Source organism: Salvelinus alpinus, chromosome 30, assembly GCF_045679555.1.
Source record: "Salvelinus alpinus chromosome 30, SLU_Salpinus.1, whole genome shotgun sequence".
Taxonomy (NCBI): Eukaryota; Metazoa; Chordata; class Actinopteri; order Salmoniformes; family Salmonidae; genus Salvelinus; species Salvelinus alpinus.
In genome coordinates, this window is record NC_092115.1 from 1,656,130 (window position 1) to 1,672,926 (window position 16,797).

General features: G+C 48.9%; 1 protein-coding gene across 1 annotated transcript in view; it reads left to right on the forward strand.

Annotated features, from left to right (window-relative positions):
* Positions 1–16,797, forward strand: part of LOC139560186 (pituitary adenylate cyclase-activating polypeptide type I receptor-like) — a 78,625-nt gene that overhangs the window by 26,152 nt on the left and 35,676 nt on the right. Inside the window, exons 3-6 of the mRNA XM_071376734.1 lie at positions 2,017–2,122; positions 9,147–9,257; positions 9,401–9,501; positions 11,243–11,340. Of these exons, the coding sequence (XP_071232835.1) occupies positions 2,017–2,122; positions 9,147–9,257; positions 9,401–9,501; positions 11,243–11,340 (416 nt within the window). The remainder of the gene's footprint in view (positions 1–2,016; positions 2,123–9,146; positions 9,258–9,400; positions 9,502–11,242; positions 11,341–16,797) is intronic.

A 16,797-nucleotide genomic window follows, 5' to 3' on the forward strand; every position in this document is an offset into this window, starting at 1 on the left:
GGGGGCTGATAATACAGTAGGGGGCTGATAATACAGTAGGGGGCTGATAATACAGTAGGGGGCTGATAATACAGTAGAAGGCTGATAATACAGTAGAAGGCTGATAATACAGTAGAGGGCTGATAATACAGTAGGGGGCTGATAATACAGTAGGGGGCTGATAATACAGTAGGGGGCTGATAATACAGTAGGGGGCTGATTATACAGTAGGGGGCTGATTATACAGTAGGGGGCTGATTATACAGTAGGGGGCTGATTATACAGTAGGGGGCTGATTATACAGTAGGGGGCTGATTATACAGTAGGGGGCTGATAATACAGTAGAGGGTTGATAATACAGTAGAGGGCTGAGAGATTCTCAGAGAGAACATGAATGATCAGCACCACTATTTACTTTTCTGCACATTATTGTTTCTGGGAAAGCCTGACTGGCTAGTTGATTGACTTGCTGGCTGATTAACTGGCTGGCTGATCTGATTAACTGGCTGGTGATCTGATTGACTGGCTGGCTGGTGGCTGACTGGATGGCTGGTTGACTGGTTGGATGGCTGGTTGGCTGGCTGTCTGGTTGGCTGATTAACTGGCTGGCTGATTAACTGGCTGGCTGACTGGTTGGTTGGCTGACTGGTTGGCTGGCTGGCTGGCTGATTGACTGACTGGCTGATTGACTGGCTGGCTGGCTGATTGACTGACTGGTTGGCTGGCTGGTTGATTGACTTATTGGCTGGCTGATTAACTGGCTGATTGACTTGCTTGCTGATTGACTGGCTGGCTGGCTGGCTGATTGACTGACTGTCTGGCTGATTAACTGGCTGGCTGATTGACTGGCTGGATGATTAACTGTCAGGATGACTTGCTGATTAACTGGCTGGCTGACTGATTAACTGGCTGGCTGGCTGATGAGCTGATTAACTAGCTGGCTGACTGACTGTCTGGTGATTGACTGGATTACTAACTGGCTGACTGGATGACTGGTTGGCTGGCTGGCTGACTGGATGGCTGGTTGACTGGTTGGATGGCTGGTTGGCTGGCTGTCTGGTTGGCTGATTAACTGGCTGGCTGGCTTACTGACTGGTTGGCTGACTGACTGGATGGCTGGTTGACTGGTTGGATGGCTGAGGGCTGGCTGTCTGGTTGGCTGATTAACTGGCTGGCTGATTAACTGGCTGGCTGACTGGTTGGCTGGCTGGCTGTCTGATTGGCTGGCTGACTGGTTCGCTGGCTGACTGGAAAGCTGTCTGACTGACTGTTTGGCTGACTGACTGTTTGGCTGACTGACTGTTTGGCTAGTTGGCTGGCTGGCTGCCTGACTGGTGGGCTGACTGACTGGAAGACTGACAGGTTGGCTGTCTGGCTGACTGGTTGGCTGGCTGCCTGACCGGCTAGCTGATTAACTGGCAGCCTGATTGACTGGCTGGCTGGCTGACTGATTAACTGGCTGATAAACTGTCTGACTGACTGACTGGCTGGCTGGCTGACTGGTTGGCTGATTAATTGGCTGGCTGACTGACTGATTAACTGGCTGGCTGACTGACTGGCTGATTAACTAGCTGGTTAACTGTTTGAATGACTGGTTGGTTGACTGACTGTCTGACTGATTGGCTGGCTGACTGATTAGCTGGCTGGCTGATTGGCTGGCTGGCTGATTGGCTGGCTGGCTGGCTGGCTGGCTGGATGACTGACTGGTTGGCTGACTACTTGGCTGATGAAATGGGTGGCTTTTAACTGGCTGGCTGACTGGTTGGCTGACTGGCTAGCTGACTGGCTGGCTGACTGGTTGCTGGCTGACTGGAAGGCTGACTGACTGGTTGGCTGGTTGGCTGACTGACTGACTGGCTGGCTGGTTTGCTGACGAATTGGTTGACTGGCTGGCTGACTAGTTGGCTGGCTGGTTCCCTGCTAGGCAATTTGCAAACTGTTTTCAGATGACATTAACAACAGCTACACAGTTCAAGTCAATTTGAATTTACTCGGTGTGTGTGCGTGTGCATCCTTGTGTGTGTGTGTGAGTTCCAGGTTTGCTCCATGTATTCTGAGAACTCAGACTGTGTGGTCAAAAGACAGCAGGAGAGATGTATGGAGAGGATCGTCCTGCACAACCTCACACACTACCTGGATGATGGTAGGACTGTGTGTTTGTGTGTGTGCGTGCATGCACGTGCGTGTGCACATGTGTGTGTGTGTGTTTGTGGTGGTGTTTGTGCTTGCATGTGTATAATCACACTCCTCTGAGTGTCTCATCCTCCTCCACACTCTCCAGGTGGCATTGTCTCTCTTTCCCATGTTTCCCTTCCAAGGAACTCTGGGAGCAGAAATCTGGAAACAATCATGGGAGAGGAGAGCATGGTGGAGAAGAGAGGATGGGAGAGGAGAGCATGGTGGAGAAGATGATGGGAGAGGAGAGCATGGGAGAGGAAAGGATGGTGGGGAAGAGAGGATGGTAGAGGAGAGCATGGTGGAGAAGATGATGGGAGAGGAGAGCATGGTGGAGAAGAGGATGGGAGAGGAGAGCATAGTGGAGAAGAGGATGGGAGAGGAGAGCATGGTGGAGAAGAGGATGGGAGAGGAGAGCATGGTGGAGAAGAGGATGGGTGAGGAGAGCATGGTGGAGAAGAGGATGGGAGAGGAGAGCATGGTGGAGAAGAGGATGGGAGAGGAGAGCATGGTGGAGAAGATGATGGGAGAGGAGAGCATGGTGGAGAAGAGGATGGGAGAGGAGAGCATGGTGGAGAAGAGGATGGGAGAGGAGAGCATGGTGGAGAAGAGGATGGGAGAGTAGAGCATGGTGGAGAAGATGATGGGAGAGGAGAGCATGGTGGAGAAGAGGATGGGAGAGGAGAGCATGGTGGAGAAGATGATGGGAGAGGAGAGCATGGTGGAGAAGAGGATGGGAGAGGAGAGCATGGTGGAGAAGAGGATGGGAGAGGAGAGCATAGTGGAGAAGAGGATGGGAGAGGAGAGCATGGTGGAGAAAAGGATGGGAGAGGAGAGCATGGTGGAGAAGAGGATGGGAGAGGAGAGCATGGTGGAGAAGATGATGGGAGAGGAGAGCATGGTGGAGAAGAGGATGGGAGAGGAGAGCATGGTGGAGAAGAGGATGGGAGAGGAGAGCATGGTGGAGAAGAGGATGGGAGAGTAGAGCATGGTGGAGAAGATGATGGGAGAGGAGAGCATGGTGGAGAAGAGGATGGGAGAGGAGAGCATGGTGGAGAAGATGATGGGAGAGGAGAGCATGGTGGAGAAGAGGATGGGAGAGGAGAGCATAGTGGAGAAGAGGATGGGAGAGGAGAGCATGGTGGAGAAGAGGATGGGAGAGGAGAGCATGGTGGAGAAGAGGATGGGAGAGGAGAGCATGGTGGAGAAGAGGATGGGAGAGGAGAGCATGGTGGAGAAGAGGATGGGAGAGGAGAGCATGGTGGAGAAGAAGATGGGAGAGTAGAGCATGGTGGAGAAGAGGATGGGAGAGGAGAGCATGGTGGAGAAGATGATGGGAGAGTAGAGCATGGTGGAGAAGAGGATGGGAGAGTAGAGCATGGTGGAGAAGAGGATGGGAGAGGAGAGCATGGTGGAGAAGAGGATGGGAGAGGAGAGCATGGTGGAGAAGAGGATGGGAGAGGAGAGCATGGTGGAGAAGAGGATGGGAGAGGAGAGCATGGTGGAGAAGAGGATGGGAGAGGAGAGCATGGTGGAGAAGAGGATGGGAGAGTAGAGCATGGTGGAGAAGAGGATGGGAGAGTAGAGCATGGTGGAGAAGAGGATGGGAGAGGAGAGCATGGTGGAGAAGAAGATGGGAGAGTAGAGCATGGTGGAGAAGAGGATGGGAGAGGAGAGCATGGTGGAGAAGATGATGGGAGAGTAGAGCATGGTGGAGAAGAGGATGAGAGAGTAGAGCATGGTGGAGAAGAGGATGGGAGAGGAGAGCATAGTGGAGAAGAGGATGGGAGAGGAGAGCATGGTGGAGAAGAGGATGGGAGAGGAGAGCATGGTGGAGAAGAGGATGGGAGAGGAGAGCATGGTGGAGAAGAGGATGGGAGAGGAGAGCATGGTGGAGAAGAGGATGGGAGAGGAGAGCATAGTGGAGAAGAGGATGGGAGAGGAGAGCATGGTGGAGAAGAGGATGGGAGAGGAGAGCATAGTGGAGAAGAGGATGGGAGAGGAGATTATGGTGGAGAACAGAGGATGGTAGAGGAGAGCATGGTGGAGAAGATGATGGGAGAGGAGAGCATGGTGGAGAAGAGGGTGGGAGAGGAGAGCATGGTGGAGAAGAGGATGGGAGAGGAAAGCATGGTGGAGAAGATGATGGGAGAGGAGAGCATGGTGGAGAAGAGGATGGGAGAGGAGAGCATAGTGGAGAAGAGGATGGGAGAGGAGAGCATGGTGGAGAAGAGGATGGGAGAGGAGAGCATGGTGGAGAAGAGGATGGGAGAGGAGAGCATGGTGGAGAAGAGAGGATGGTAGAGGAGAGCATGGTGGAGAAGATGATGGGAGAGGAGAGCATGGTGGAGAAGAGGATGGGAGAGGAGAGCATGGTGGAGAAGAGGATGGGAGAGGAGAGCATGGTGGAGAAGATGATGGGAGAGGAGAGCATGGTGGAGAAGAGGATGGGAGAGGAGAGCATGGTGGAGAAGAGGCTGGGAGAGGAGAGCATGGTGGAGAAGAGGCTGGGAGAGGAGAGCATGGTGGAGAAGAGGATGGGAGAGGAGAGCATGGTGGAGAAGAGAGGGTGGGAGAGGAGAACAGGGGATGGGAGAGGAGAGGGTGGGAGAGGTGAACAGGGGATGGGAGAGGAGAGGGTGGGAGAGGAGAACAGAGGATGGGAGAGGAGAGGGTGGGAGAGGAGAACAGAGGATGGGAGAGGAGAGGGTGGGAGAGGAGAGGGTGGGAGAGGAGGACAGAGGATGAGAGAGGAGAGGGTGGGAGAGGAGAACAGAGGATGGGAGAGGAGAGGGTGGGAGCAGCAGTGGGTTGTCTCTGTGGTTCTAAAGGTCATTATAGAGCAGAGCAGCGGCAGTGGGTTGTCTCTGTGGTTCTAAAGGTCATTCTAGAGCAGAGCAGCGGCGGTGGGTTGTCTCTGTGGTTCTAAAGGTCATTATAGAGCAGAGCAGCGGCAGTGGGTTGTCTCTGTGGTTCTAAAGGTCATTCTAGAGCAGAGCAGCAGCAGTGGGTTGTCTCTGTGGTTCTAAAGGTCATTCTAGAGCAGAGCAGCGGCAGTGGGTTGTCTCTGTGGTTCTAAAGGTCATTCTAGAGCAGAGCAGCGGCAGTGGGTTGTCTCTGTGGTTCTAAAGGTCATTCTAGAGCAGAGCAGCGGCGGTGGGTTGTCTCTGTGGTTCTAAAGGTCATTCTAGAGCAGAGCAGCAGCAGTGGGTTATCTCTGTGGTTCTAAAGGTCATTCTAGAGCAGAGCAGCAGCAGTGGGTTGTCTCTGTGGTTCTAAAGGTCATTCTAGAGCAGAGCAGCGGCGGTGGGTTGTCTCTGTCGTTCTAAAGGTCATTCTAGAGCAGAGCAGCGGCAGTGGGTTGTCTCCGTGGTTCTAAAGGTCATTCTAGAGCAGAGCAGCAGCAGTGGGTTGTCTCTGTGGTTCTAAAGGTCATTCTAGAGCAGAGCAGCGGCGGTGGGTTGTCTCTGTGGTTCTAAAGGTCATTCTAGAGCAGAGCAGCAGCAGTGGGTTGTCTCTGTGGTTCTAAAGGTCATTCTAGAGCAGAGCAGCAGCAGTGGGTTGTCTCTGTGGTTCTAAAGGTCATTATAGAGCAGAGCAGCGGCGGTGGGTTGTCTCTGTGGTTCTAAAGGTCATTCTAGAGCAGAGCAGCGGCAGTGGGTTGTGTCTGTGGTTCTAAAGGTCATTCTAGAGCAGAGCAGCAGCAGTGGGTTGTCTCTGTGGTTCTAAAGGTCATTCTAGAGCAGAGCAGCGGCGGTGGGTTGTCTCTGTGGTTCTAAAGGTCATTCTAGAGCAGAGCAGCGGCGGTGGGTTGTCTCCGTGGTTCTAAAGGTCATTCTAGAGCAGAGCAGCGGCAGTGGGTTGTCTCTGTGGTTCTAAAGGTCATTCTAGAGCAGAGCAGCAGCAGTGGGTTGTCTCTGTGGTTCTAAAGGTCATTCTAGAGCAGAGCAGCAGCAGTGGGTTGTCTCTGTGGTTCTAAAGGTCATTCTAGAGCAGAGCAGCGGCGGTGGGTTGTCTCTGTGGTTCTAAAGGTCATTCTAGAGCAGAGCAGCAGCAGTGGGTTGTCTCTGTGGTTCTAAAGGTCATTCTAGAGCAGAGCAGCAGCAGTGGGTTGTCTCTGTGGTTCTAAAGGTCATTCTAGAGCAGAGCAGCAGCAGTGGGTTGTCTCTGTCGTTCTAAAGGTCATTCTAGAGCAGAGCAGCAGCAGTGGGTTGTCTCTGTCGTTCTAAAGGTCATTCTAGAGCAGAGCAGCAGCAGTGGGTTGTCTCTGTGGTTCTAAAGGTCATTCTAGAGCAGAGCAGCAGCAGTGGGTTGTCTCTGTGGTTCTAAAGGTCATTCTAGAGCAGAGCAGCGGCGGTGGGTTGTCTCTGTGGTTCTAAAGGTCATTCTAGAGCAGAGCAGCAGCAGTGGGTTGTCTCTGTGGTTCTAAAGGTCATTCTAGAGCAGACTAGCAGCAGTGGGTTATCTCTGTGGTTCTAAAGGTCATTCTAGAGCAGAGCAGCAGCAGTGGGTTGTCTCTGTGGTTCTAAAGGTCATTCTAGAGCAGACTAGCAGCAGTGGGTTATCTCTGTGGTTCTAAAGGTCATTCTAGAGCAGACTAGCAGCAGTGGGTTATCTCTGTGGTTCTAAAGGTCATTCTAGAGCAGAGCAGCAGTAGTGGGTTGTCTCTGTGGTTCTGTATATCCCATTAAATGGTGTCTGTCTCTAGATCAGTGTGGATGTTTATAGGAAGCCTGGGGTAAGCTGATCACTTTATCCTGTTCTTATTACCAAATCATAAAGAACCACAATGAATATCAGACTCTTGGAAAAATCCCAAGATGTATGTCGATTCGGACCAAAAAAAACGTCTGTTTTCACTGTTTCAAACCATGTCCCCCACCTTTAACATATGTATCTCTCCTCCTGTCTAGGGTCACTCTCCTGTCTATGGCGGTGCTACTGTCTTCCTGTACACTGTACTCATCTCTGCTGTCTATGGCAGTGCTACTGTCTTCCTGTACACTGTACTCATCTCTGCTGTCTATGGCAGTGCTACTGTCTTCCTGTACACTGTACTCATCTCTGCTGTCTATGGCAGTGCTACTGTCTTCCTGTACACTGTACTCATCTCTGCTGTCTATGGCAGTGCTACTGTCTTCCTGTACACTGTACTCATCTCTGCTGCCTATGGCAGTGCTACTGTCTTCCTGTACACTGTACTCATCTCTGCTGTCTATGGCAGTGCTACTGTCTTCCTGTACACTGTACTCATCTCTGCTGCCTATGGCAGTGCTACTGTCTTCCTGTACACTGTACTCATCTCTGCTGTCTATGGCAGTGCTACTGTCTTCCTGTACACTGTACTCATCTCTGCTGTCTATGGCAGTGCTACTGTCTTCCTGTACACTGTACTCATCTCTGCTGTCTATGGCAGTGCTACTGTCTTCCTGTACACTGTACTCATCTCTGCTGTCTATGGCAGTGCTACTGTCTTCCTGTACACTGTAATCATCTCTGCTGTCTATGGCAGTGCTACTGTCTTCCTGTACACTGTAATCATCTCTGCTGTCTATGGCGGTGCTACTGTCTTCCTGTACACTGTACTCATCTCTGCTGCCTATGGCAGTGCTACTGTCTTCCTGTACACTGTACTCATCTCTGCTGTCTATGGCGGTGCTACTGTCTTCCTGTACACTGTAATCATCTCTGCTGTCTATGGCGGTGCTACTGTCTTCCTGTAGTGTCCCTATAATAGCTCTGTAAAGCAACATTCCCTCTGCCTCTGTTTCTGTTGACAACAGACCCTTCAGTGGGAAGGAGAAACATAAGTCATCCTCAGACTGACTGGAGGAGAGAGAGGAGTTTAGCAGAGATGGCGATAGACTGTCTCATTAGCTTGTCTGGTTGAGCTACAGCTTAAAGCTACAGCTACTGCCTCAGGTTGACTGTAGTCCAGCTGTCTCAGACTTCTCTAGGACATCATGGTGTGATGTCGAAGGGTCAGTAGAGGTGATGGATGTCACTCAGGTCTGTTGTTTTATGCTGTTTCTATGGTCATTCAAAGGGATACTGTGAAATTGGCAGCGAGTTCCTTTATCTACTGACCCAGAGTCAGATGAGGTCCTTTATCTACTGACCCAGAGTCAGATGAGGGCCTTTATCTACTGAGCCAGAGTCAGATGAGGTCCTTTATCTACTGACCCAGAGTCAGATGAGGGCCTTTATCTACTGACCCAGAGTCAGATGAGGTCCTTTATCTACTGACCCAGAGTCAGATGAGGTCCTTTATCTACTGACCCAGAGTCAGATGAGGCCCTTTATCTACTGACCCAGAGTCAGATGAGGCCCTTTATCTACTGACCCAGAGTCAGATGAGGTCCTTTATCTACTGACCCAGAGTCAGATGAGGCCCTTTATCTACTGACCCAGAGTCAGATGAGGCCCTTTATCTACTGACCCAGAGTCAGATGAGGCCCTTTATCTACTGACCCAGAGTCAGATGAGGCCCTTTATCTACTGACCCAGAGTCAGATGAGGCCCTTTATCTACTGACCCAGAGTCAGATGAACTCGTGGATACCACTTTTATGTCTCTGTGTCCAGTATGACGGAAGTTACAGGAAGTTGCACTAACTAATTGCTGGAGGTCTATGGGTATCTAGCAGATATGCATAGCGCTAACCCTAGTTAGCATTGGCTCCCGAAACTACCTCTACCTTCCTTCATGCTGGACACAGAATCCTGAAATATTATTCAGATAAACACTAGTCATTCCCCTCAAGAGGGATTGCATTATCACTTGTGTGTGTGTTAGTGTGTGTGCCTGTGTGTGTGTGTTATTCAGAGTGATAGTGTAGGCAGGTTTAATTGGTTAGCTCTGGGTCTGTCTGTCTGTCTCGCTCGGTGTTCTTCGCTCGTCTCAGGTCTTTAAAAGGTAATTGGCTTCATCCAGACCACCAGACAGAGATCCTGCTACTGTATGAGATACTGGATATACCCTGTGTGTTGCAGGCTGTCCGTGGATGTGGGATGACCTGGCTTGTTGGCAGGCCGCAGCCCTGGGTGAAGTGGTATCAGTCAGATGTCCTGAAGTCTTCCATGACCTCCTGAGTCCTGACGATGGTTTGTTGCATGGCTTCTACTGTACTAGTGATTCAAACAGTATGGCTTGGCATGTTTATATGGGTTGAAGTGCTATGGTACATAGCATTTTGTAGATTGACATGTCTGTTGACTGTGTGTGTGTGTACATGCGTGTGTTTCAGAGATTGGTTGGATCAGTAGGAACTGTACAGCAGAGGGCTGGTCAGAAACATTTCCTCACTACGTTGACGCCTGTCTGTCAGACGATAACACCACCAGCCCGGTAAGAACATAGAACCTAACCTCTAGAACCTAGAACTAGACAGGTAAGAACCTAGAACCTAACCTCTAGAACCTAGAACTAGACAGGTAAGAACCTAGAACATAACCTCTAGAACCTAGAACCAGACAGGTAAGAACCTAGAACCTAACCTCTAGAACATATAACCAGACAGGCAAGAACCTAGAAGCTAACCTCTAGAACCTAGAACTAGACAGGTAAGAACCTAGAACCAAACCTCTAGAACCTAGAACCAGACAGGTAAGAACCTAACCTCTAGAACATATAACCAGACAGGTAAGAACCTAGAACCTAACGTATAGGACCTAGAACCCAACCTCTAGAACCTAGAACCTGACAGGTAAAAACCTAGAACCTAACCTCTAGAACATAGAACTAGACAGGTAAGAACCTAGAAGCTAACCTGTAGAACCTAGAACCAGACAGGTAAGAACCTAGAACCTAACCTCTAGAACATATAACCAGACAGGCAAGAACTTAGAAGCTAACCTCTAGAACCTAGAACTAGACAGGTAAGAACCTAGAACCTAACCTCTAGAACCTAGAACCAGACAGGTAAGAACCTAACCTCTAGAACATATAACCAGACAGGTAAGAACCTAGAACCTAACCTATAGGACCTAGAACCCAACCTCTAGAACCTAGAACTTGACAGGTAAGAACCTAACCTCTAGAACCTAACACCTAGAACATAGAACCTGACTTCTAGAACCTAACCTCTAGCATCCAGAACATATCCTCTAGAACCTAGAACCAGACAGGTAAGAACCTAGAACCTAACTTCTAGAACCTAGAACCTAACTTATACAACCAGACAGGTAAGAACCTAACCTCTAGAACCTAGAACTAGACAGGTAAGAACCTAGAACCTAACCTCTAGAACCTAACATCTAGAACCTAGAACCTAACTTCTAGAACCTAACCTCTGGCATATAGAACCTATCCTCTAGAACCTAGAACCAGACAGGTAAGAACCTAGAACCTAACTTCTAGAACCTAACTTCTAGAACCAGACAGGTAAGAACCTAGAACTAGACAGGTAAGAACCTAGAACCAGACAGGTAGGAACCTAGAACCTAACCTCTAGAACCTAGAACTAGACGGATAAGAACCTAGAACCTAACCCCTAGAACCTAGAACTAGACAGGTAAAAACCTAGAACCTAACCTCTAGAACCAGACAGGTAAGAACCTAGAACCTAACTTCTCGAACTTGACAGGTAACAACCTAGAACCTAACTTCTAGAACCAGACAGGTAACAACCTAGAACCTCTAAAACCTAGTATATAGAACCTAGAACATGACCTTCTTTCACAATTTATACTTCCGTTGAACACTGCAAACAGTAGAACCATGTGATATTCTGTCTCTCTTCCAGGACATGTACTATGTTCTATAACAGTGTCTCTCTGTCTCTTCCAGGACATGTACTATGTTCTATAACAGTGTCTCTCTGTCTCTTCCAGGACATGTACTATGTTCTATAACAGTGTCTCTCTGTCTCTTCCAGGACATGTACTATGTTCTATAACAGTGTGTCTCTGTCTCTTCCAGGACATGTACTATGTTCTATAACAGTGTCTCTCTGTCTCTTCCAGGACATGTACTATGTTCTATAACAGTGTGTCTCTGTCTCTTCCAGGACATGCACTATGTTCTATAACAGTGTCTCTCTGTCTCTTCCAGGACATGTACTATAACAGTGTCTCTCTGTCTCTTCCAGGACATGCACTATGCATCTGTGAAAGCTCTGTACACAGTAGGATACAGCAGCTCTCTGGTCTCTCTCACCACCGCCATGACTATACTCTGCAGGTTCAGGTTAGATCTATTTTACAGCAGCTCTCTGGTCTCTCTCACCACCGCCATGACTACGGTCACTAGGGGCAACGGTTAGCACTATTACCATCAAGTAGGCGTGTGGCTTGCTAGGGTGTTTTGGACAGGGATGGCGTATTTAAAAAAAAAAATGCCTTTCCCAAACTATTTAACGTAAACACTTGGAATGAATTCCTAAACTTACCTGTCAAGTTGTTGGTGTTTTTACTTTTTATTTGGCATTTTTTATGATTATACAGAACAGCTGGAGGACAGATCACACAGATCCCCTACCAAATCAACCCCCCCCAACCTCCCTCATGCTCTAACAGATCACACAGATCCCCTACCAAATCAACCCCCCCCAACCTCCCTCATGCTCTAACAGAACACACAGATCCCCTACCAAATCAACCCCCCCCAACCTCCCTCATGCTCTAACAGATCACACAGATCCCCTACCAAATCAACCCCCCCCAACCTCCCTCATGCTCTAACAGATCACACAGATCCCCTACCAAATCAACCCCCCCCCCCACCTCCCTCATGCTCTAACAGATCACACAGATCCCCTACCAAATCAACCCCCCCCAACCTCCCTCATGCTCTAACAGATCACACAGATCCCCTACCAAATCAACCCCCCCCCCACCTCCCTCATGCTCTAACAGATCACACAGATCCCCTACCAAATCAACCCCCCCCAACCTCCCTCATGCTCTAACAGATCACACAGATCCCCTACCAAATCAACCCCCCCCAACCTCCCTCATGCTCTAACAGATCACACAGATCCCCTACCAAATCACCCCCCCCCCAACCTCCCTCATGCTCTAACAGATCACACAGATCCCCTACCAAATCAACCCCCCCCCCACCTCCCTCATGCTCTAACAGATCACACAGATCCCCTACCAAATCAACCCCCCCCAACCTCCCTCATGCTCTAACAGATCACACAGATCCCCTACCAAATCAACCCACTCGGGAGGCCTACGATGAGATTTTTTTTAAAGAATTAGCTCTGAAATCCGTCGGGTCCAGGGGATTTACCACAATGCATAGATTTAATTGCCAACACAATCTCTTCTACAGAGAACTGTTCTTCTAGTTCAGCAGCTATCTCAGGTTCAACTGTAGGAATATCTAAGTTCTCAAAGGTGTTGAGTATGAATTGACCTCTAAATCATCAATACATGTGTTACCCAGCTTGTCAGTTATCTCAGGTATGGTTTGATTTGCGGTTCTCTGACGCAGCTGGGGTGCTAGCATTTTCACTGTTTTCTCTCCATGTTCATCATTTTTGTATCGAGATTTACTAATTCAATTTTCTGCTTATCGAGTTGGAAGAAGATCGAACTCTGTCTGAAGTGTCAAACTGTTCTTTTAGTAAATCTGCGGATGAAGAGTGTGAATATGCCATATCCAAATCAGAGATGTTATTTGTAAGTTCCCCTCGGCGTTGAATATTGCACTTCCTTAATCTTGCGCTGTAGGAAATCATTTGTCCTCTTATATAAGCCTTCATTGATTCCCATACTGTGGTAGGAGACATTCCAGGGGGTTGATTAAGCTCAAGAAACAGCTGAATTTGAGATGATATAAAAGCAACAAAGGTTTCTTTTGATAGCAGTAGTGAGTTCAGGGGGATACCTAGTCAGTTGTACGACTGCATGCATTCAACTGGGATTCGATCCAGCAACCTTGCGGTTACTCGCCCAATGCTCTATCCACTAGGCTACCTGCTTCCCTTTAAGCCACCAAGGGGGATAATTAGGCTGTGTATTTGGTATAAGTAGTTTCATAGTAAGAGGAGAATGATTACGAAATGACTATAGCTTGGTAATCACACTCCGTGATAAGTGGCAGAAATCTATTGTCTAGGAAAAAGTAGTCTACGTGAGAAGGTCTTATGCGAACGGTATGTCTTTACTAATTAAAATGGCTTCTCATGTTTTAGAATAAAAATTGGAATGATATGATTGACCTATCCACTTTCCTTTTAAAAGATAATGGTCAAAAGTGCGGAGATGTGTCTCCTGAAGAAAGACGAGATCTACTTTAAGGTGATTTAAATGAGAAAGAACCCGTTACCTTTCACTGCATGATTTAAAGATGTAAAATTGCAGCTAGCAAAAGTGACCGAGCAACCAGCTGTCCCTCTCATGATATCAGGCCTAGCCATGTAAAGTATCCAGCTGTCCCTCTCATGATATCAGGCCTAGCCATGTAAAGTCAACCAGCTGTCCCTCTCATGATATCAGGCCTAGCCATGTAAAGTATCCAGCTGTCCCTCTCATGATATCAGGCCTAGCCATGTAAAGTCAACCAGCTGTCCCTCTCATGATATCAGGCCTAGCCATGTAAAGTCAACCAGCTGTCCCTCTCATGATATCAGGCCTAGCCATGTAAAGTATCCAGCTGTCCCTCTCATGATATCAGGCCTAGCCATGTAAAGTATCCAGCTGTCCCTCTCATGATATCAGGCCTAGCCATGTAAAGTATCCAGCGGTCCCTCATGATATCAGGCCTAGCCATGTAAAGTCAACCAGCAGTCCCTCATGATATCAGGCCTAGCCATGTCAAGTCAACCAGCTGTCCCTCTCATGATATCAGGCCTAGCCATGTAAAGTCAACCAGCTGTCCCTCTCATGATATCAGGACTAGCCATGTAAAATCAACCAGCTGTCCCTCTCATGATATCAGGCCTAGCCATGTAAAGTATCCAGCGGTCCCTCATGATATCAGGCCTAGCCATGTAAAGTCAACCAGCGGTCCCTCATGATATCAGGCCTAGCCATGTCAAGTCAACCAGCTGTCCCTCTCATGATATCAGGCCTAGCCATGTAAAGTCAACCAGCTGTCCCTCTCATGATATCAGGCCTAGCCATGTCAAGTCAACCAGCTGTCCCTCTCATGATATCAGGCCTAGCCATGTCAAGTCAACCAGCTGTCCCTCATGATATCAGGCCTAGCCATGTAAAGTATCCAGCTGTCCCTCTCATGTTATCAGGCCCAGCCATGTAAAGTCAACCAGCTGTCCCTCATGATATCAGGCCTAGCCATGTAAAGTCAACCAGCGGTCCCTCATGATATCAGGCCTAGCCATGTAAAGTCAACCAGCTGTCCCTCTCATAATATCAGGCCTAGCCATGTCAAGTATCCAGCTGTCCCTCATGATATCAGGCCTAGCCATGTAAAGTATCCAGCTGTCCCTCTCATGATATCAGGCCTAGCCATGTAAAGTATCCAGCTGTCCCTCATGATATCAGGCCTAGCCATGTAAAGTATCCAACTGTCCCTCATGATATCAGGCCTAGCCATGTAAAGTCAACCAGCTGTCCCTCATGATATCAGGCCTAGCCATGTAAAGTCAACCAGCTGTCCCTCATGATATCAGGCCTAGCCATGTCAAGTATCCAGCGGTCCCTCATGATATCAGGCCTAGCCATGTAAAGTCAACCAGCGGTCCCTCGTGATATCAGGCCTAGCCATGTAAAGTCAACCAGCTGTCCCCCTCATGATATCAGGCCTAGCCATGTAAAGTCAACCAGCTGTCCCCCTCATGATATCAGGCCTAGCCATGTAAAGTCAACCAGCTGTCCCCCTCATGATATTAGGCCTAGCCATGTAAAGTCAACCAGCTGTCCCTCTCATGATATCAGGCCTAGCCATGTAAAGTCAACCAGCTGTCCCTCGTGATATCAGGCCTAGCCATGTAAAGTCAACCAGCTGTCCCTCATGATATTAGGCCTAGCCATGTAAAGTCAACCAGCTGTCCCTCATGATATCAGGCCTAGCCATGTAAAGTCAACCAGCTGTCCCTCATGATATTAGGCCTAGCCATGTAAAGTCAACCAGCTGTCCCTCATGATATTAGGCCTAGCCATGTAAAGTCAACCAGCTGTCCCTCTCATGATATCAGGCCTAGCCATGTAAAGTCAACCAGCTGTCCCTCATGATATCAGGCCTAGCCATGTAAAGTATCCAGCTGTCCCTCTCATGATAGCAGGCCTAGCCATGTAAAGTATCCAGCTGTCCCTCTCATGTTATCAGGCCCAGCCATGTAAAGTCAACCAGCTGTCCCTCATGATATCAGGCCTAGCCATGTAAAGTCAACCAGCGGTCCCTCATGATATCAGGCCTAGCCATGTAAAGTCAACCAGCTGTCCCTCTCATAATATCAGGCCTAGCCATGTCAAGTATCCAGCTGTCCCTCATGATATCAGGCCTAGCCATGTAAAGTATCCAGCTGTCCCTCTCATGATATCAGGCCTAGCCATGTAAAGTATCCAGGTGTCCCTCTCATGATATCAGGCCTAGCCATGTAAAGTATCCAGCGGTCCCTCATGATATCAGGCCTAGCCATGTAAAGTCAACCAGCAGTCCCTCATGATATCAGGCCTAGCCATGTAAAGTCAACCAGCTGTCCCTCTCATGATATCAGGCCTAGCCATGTAAAGTCAACCAGCTGTCCCTCTCATGATATCAGGCCTAGCCATGTAAAGTATCCAGCGGTCCCTCATGATATCAGGCCTAGCCATGTAAAGTCAACCAGCGGTCCCTCGTGATATCAGGCCTAGCCATGTAAAGTCAACCAGCTGTCCCTCTCATGATATCAGGCCTAGCCATGTAAAGTCAACCAGCTGTCCCTCTCATGATATCAGGCCTAGCCATGTAAAGTCAACCAGCTGTCCCTCTCATGATATCAGGCCTAGCCATGTAAAGTCAACCAGCTGTCCCTCTCATGATATCAGGCCTAGCCATGTAAAGTCAACCAGCTGTCCCTCTCATGATATCAGGCCTAGCCATGTAAAGTCAACCAGCTGTCCCTCTCATGATATCAGGCCTAGCCATGTAAAGTATCCAGCTGTCCCTCATGATATCAGGCCTAGCCATGTAAAGTATCCAGCTGTCCCTCTCATGATATCAGGCCTAGCCATGTAAAGTCAACCAGCTGTCCCTCTCATGATATCAGGCCTAGCCATGTAAAGTCAACCAGCTGTCCCTCTCATGATATCAGGCCTAGCCATGTCAAGTATCCAGCTGTCCCTCATGATATCAGGCCTAGCCATGTAAAGTCAACCAGCTGTCCCTCATGATATCAGGCCTAGCCATGTAAAGTATCCAGCTGTCCCTCATGATATCAGGCCTAGCCATGTAAAGTCAACCAGCTGTCCCTCTCATGATATCAGGCCTAGCCATGTAAAGTATCCAGCTGTCCCTCTCATGATATCAGGCCCAGCCATGTAAAGTCAACCAGCTGTCCCTCATGATATCAGGCCTAGCCATGTAAAGTATCCAGCGGTCCCTCATGATATCAGGCCTAGCCATGTAAAGTCAACTAGCGGTCCCTCGTGATATCAGGCCTAGCCATGTAAAGTCAACCAGCTGTCCCTCTCATGATATCAGGCCTAGCCATGTAAAGTCAACCAGCTGTCCCTCTCATGATATCAGGCC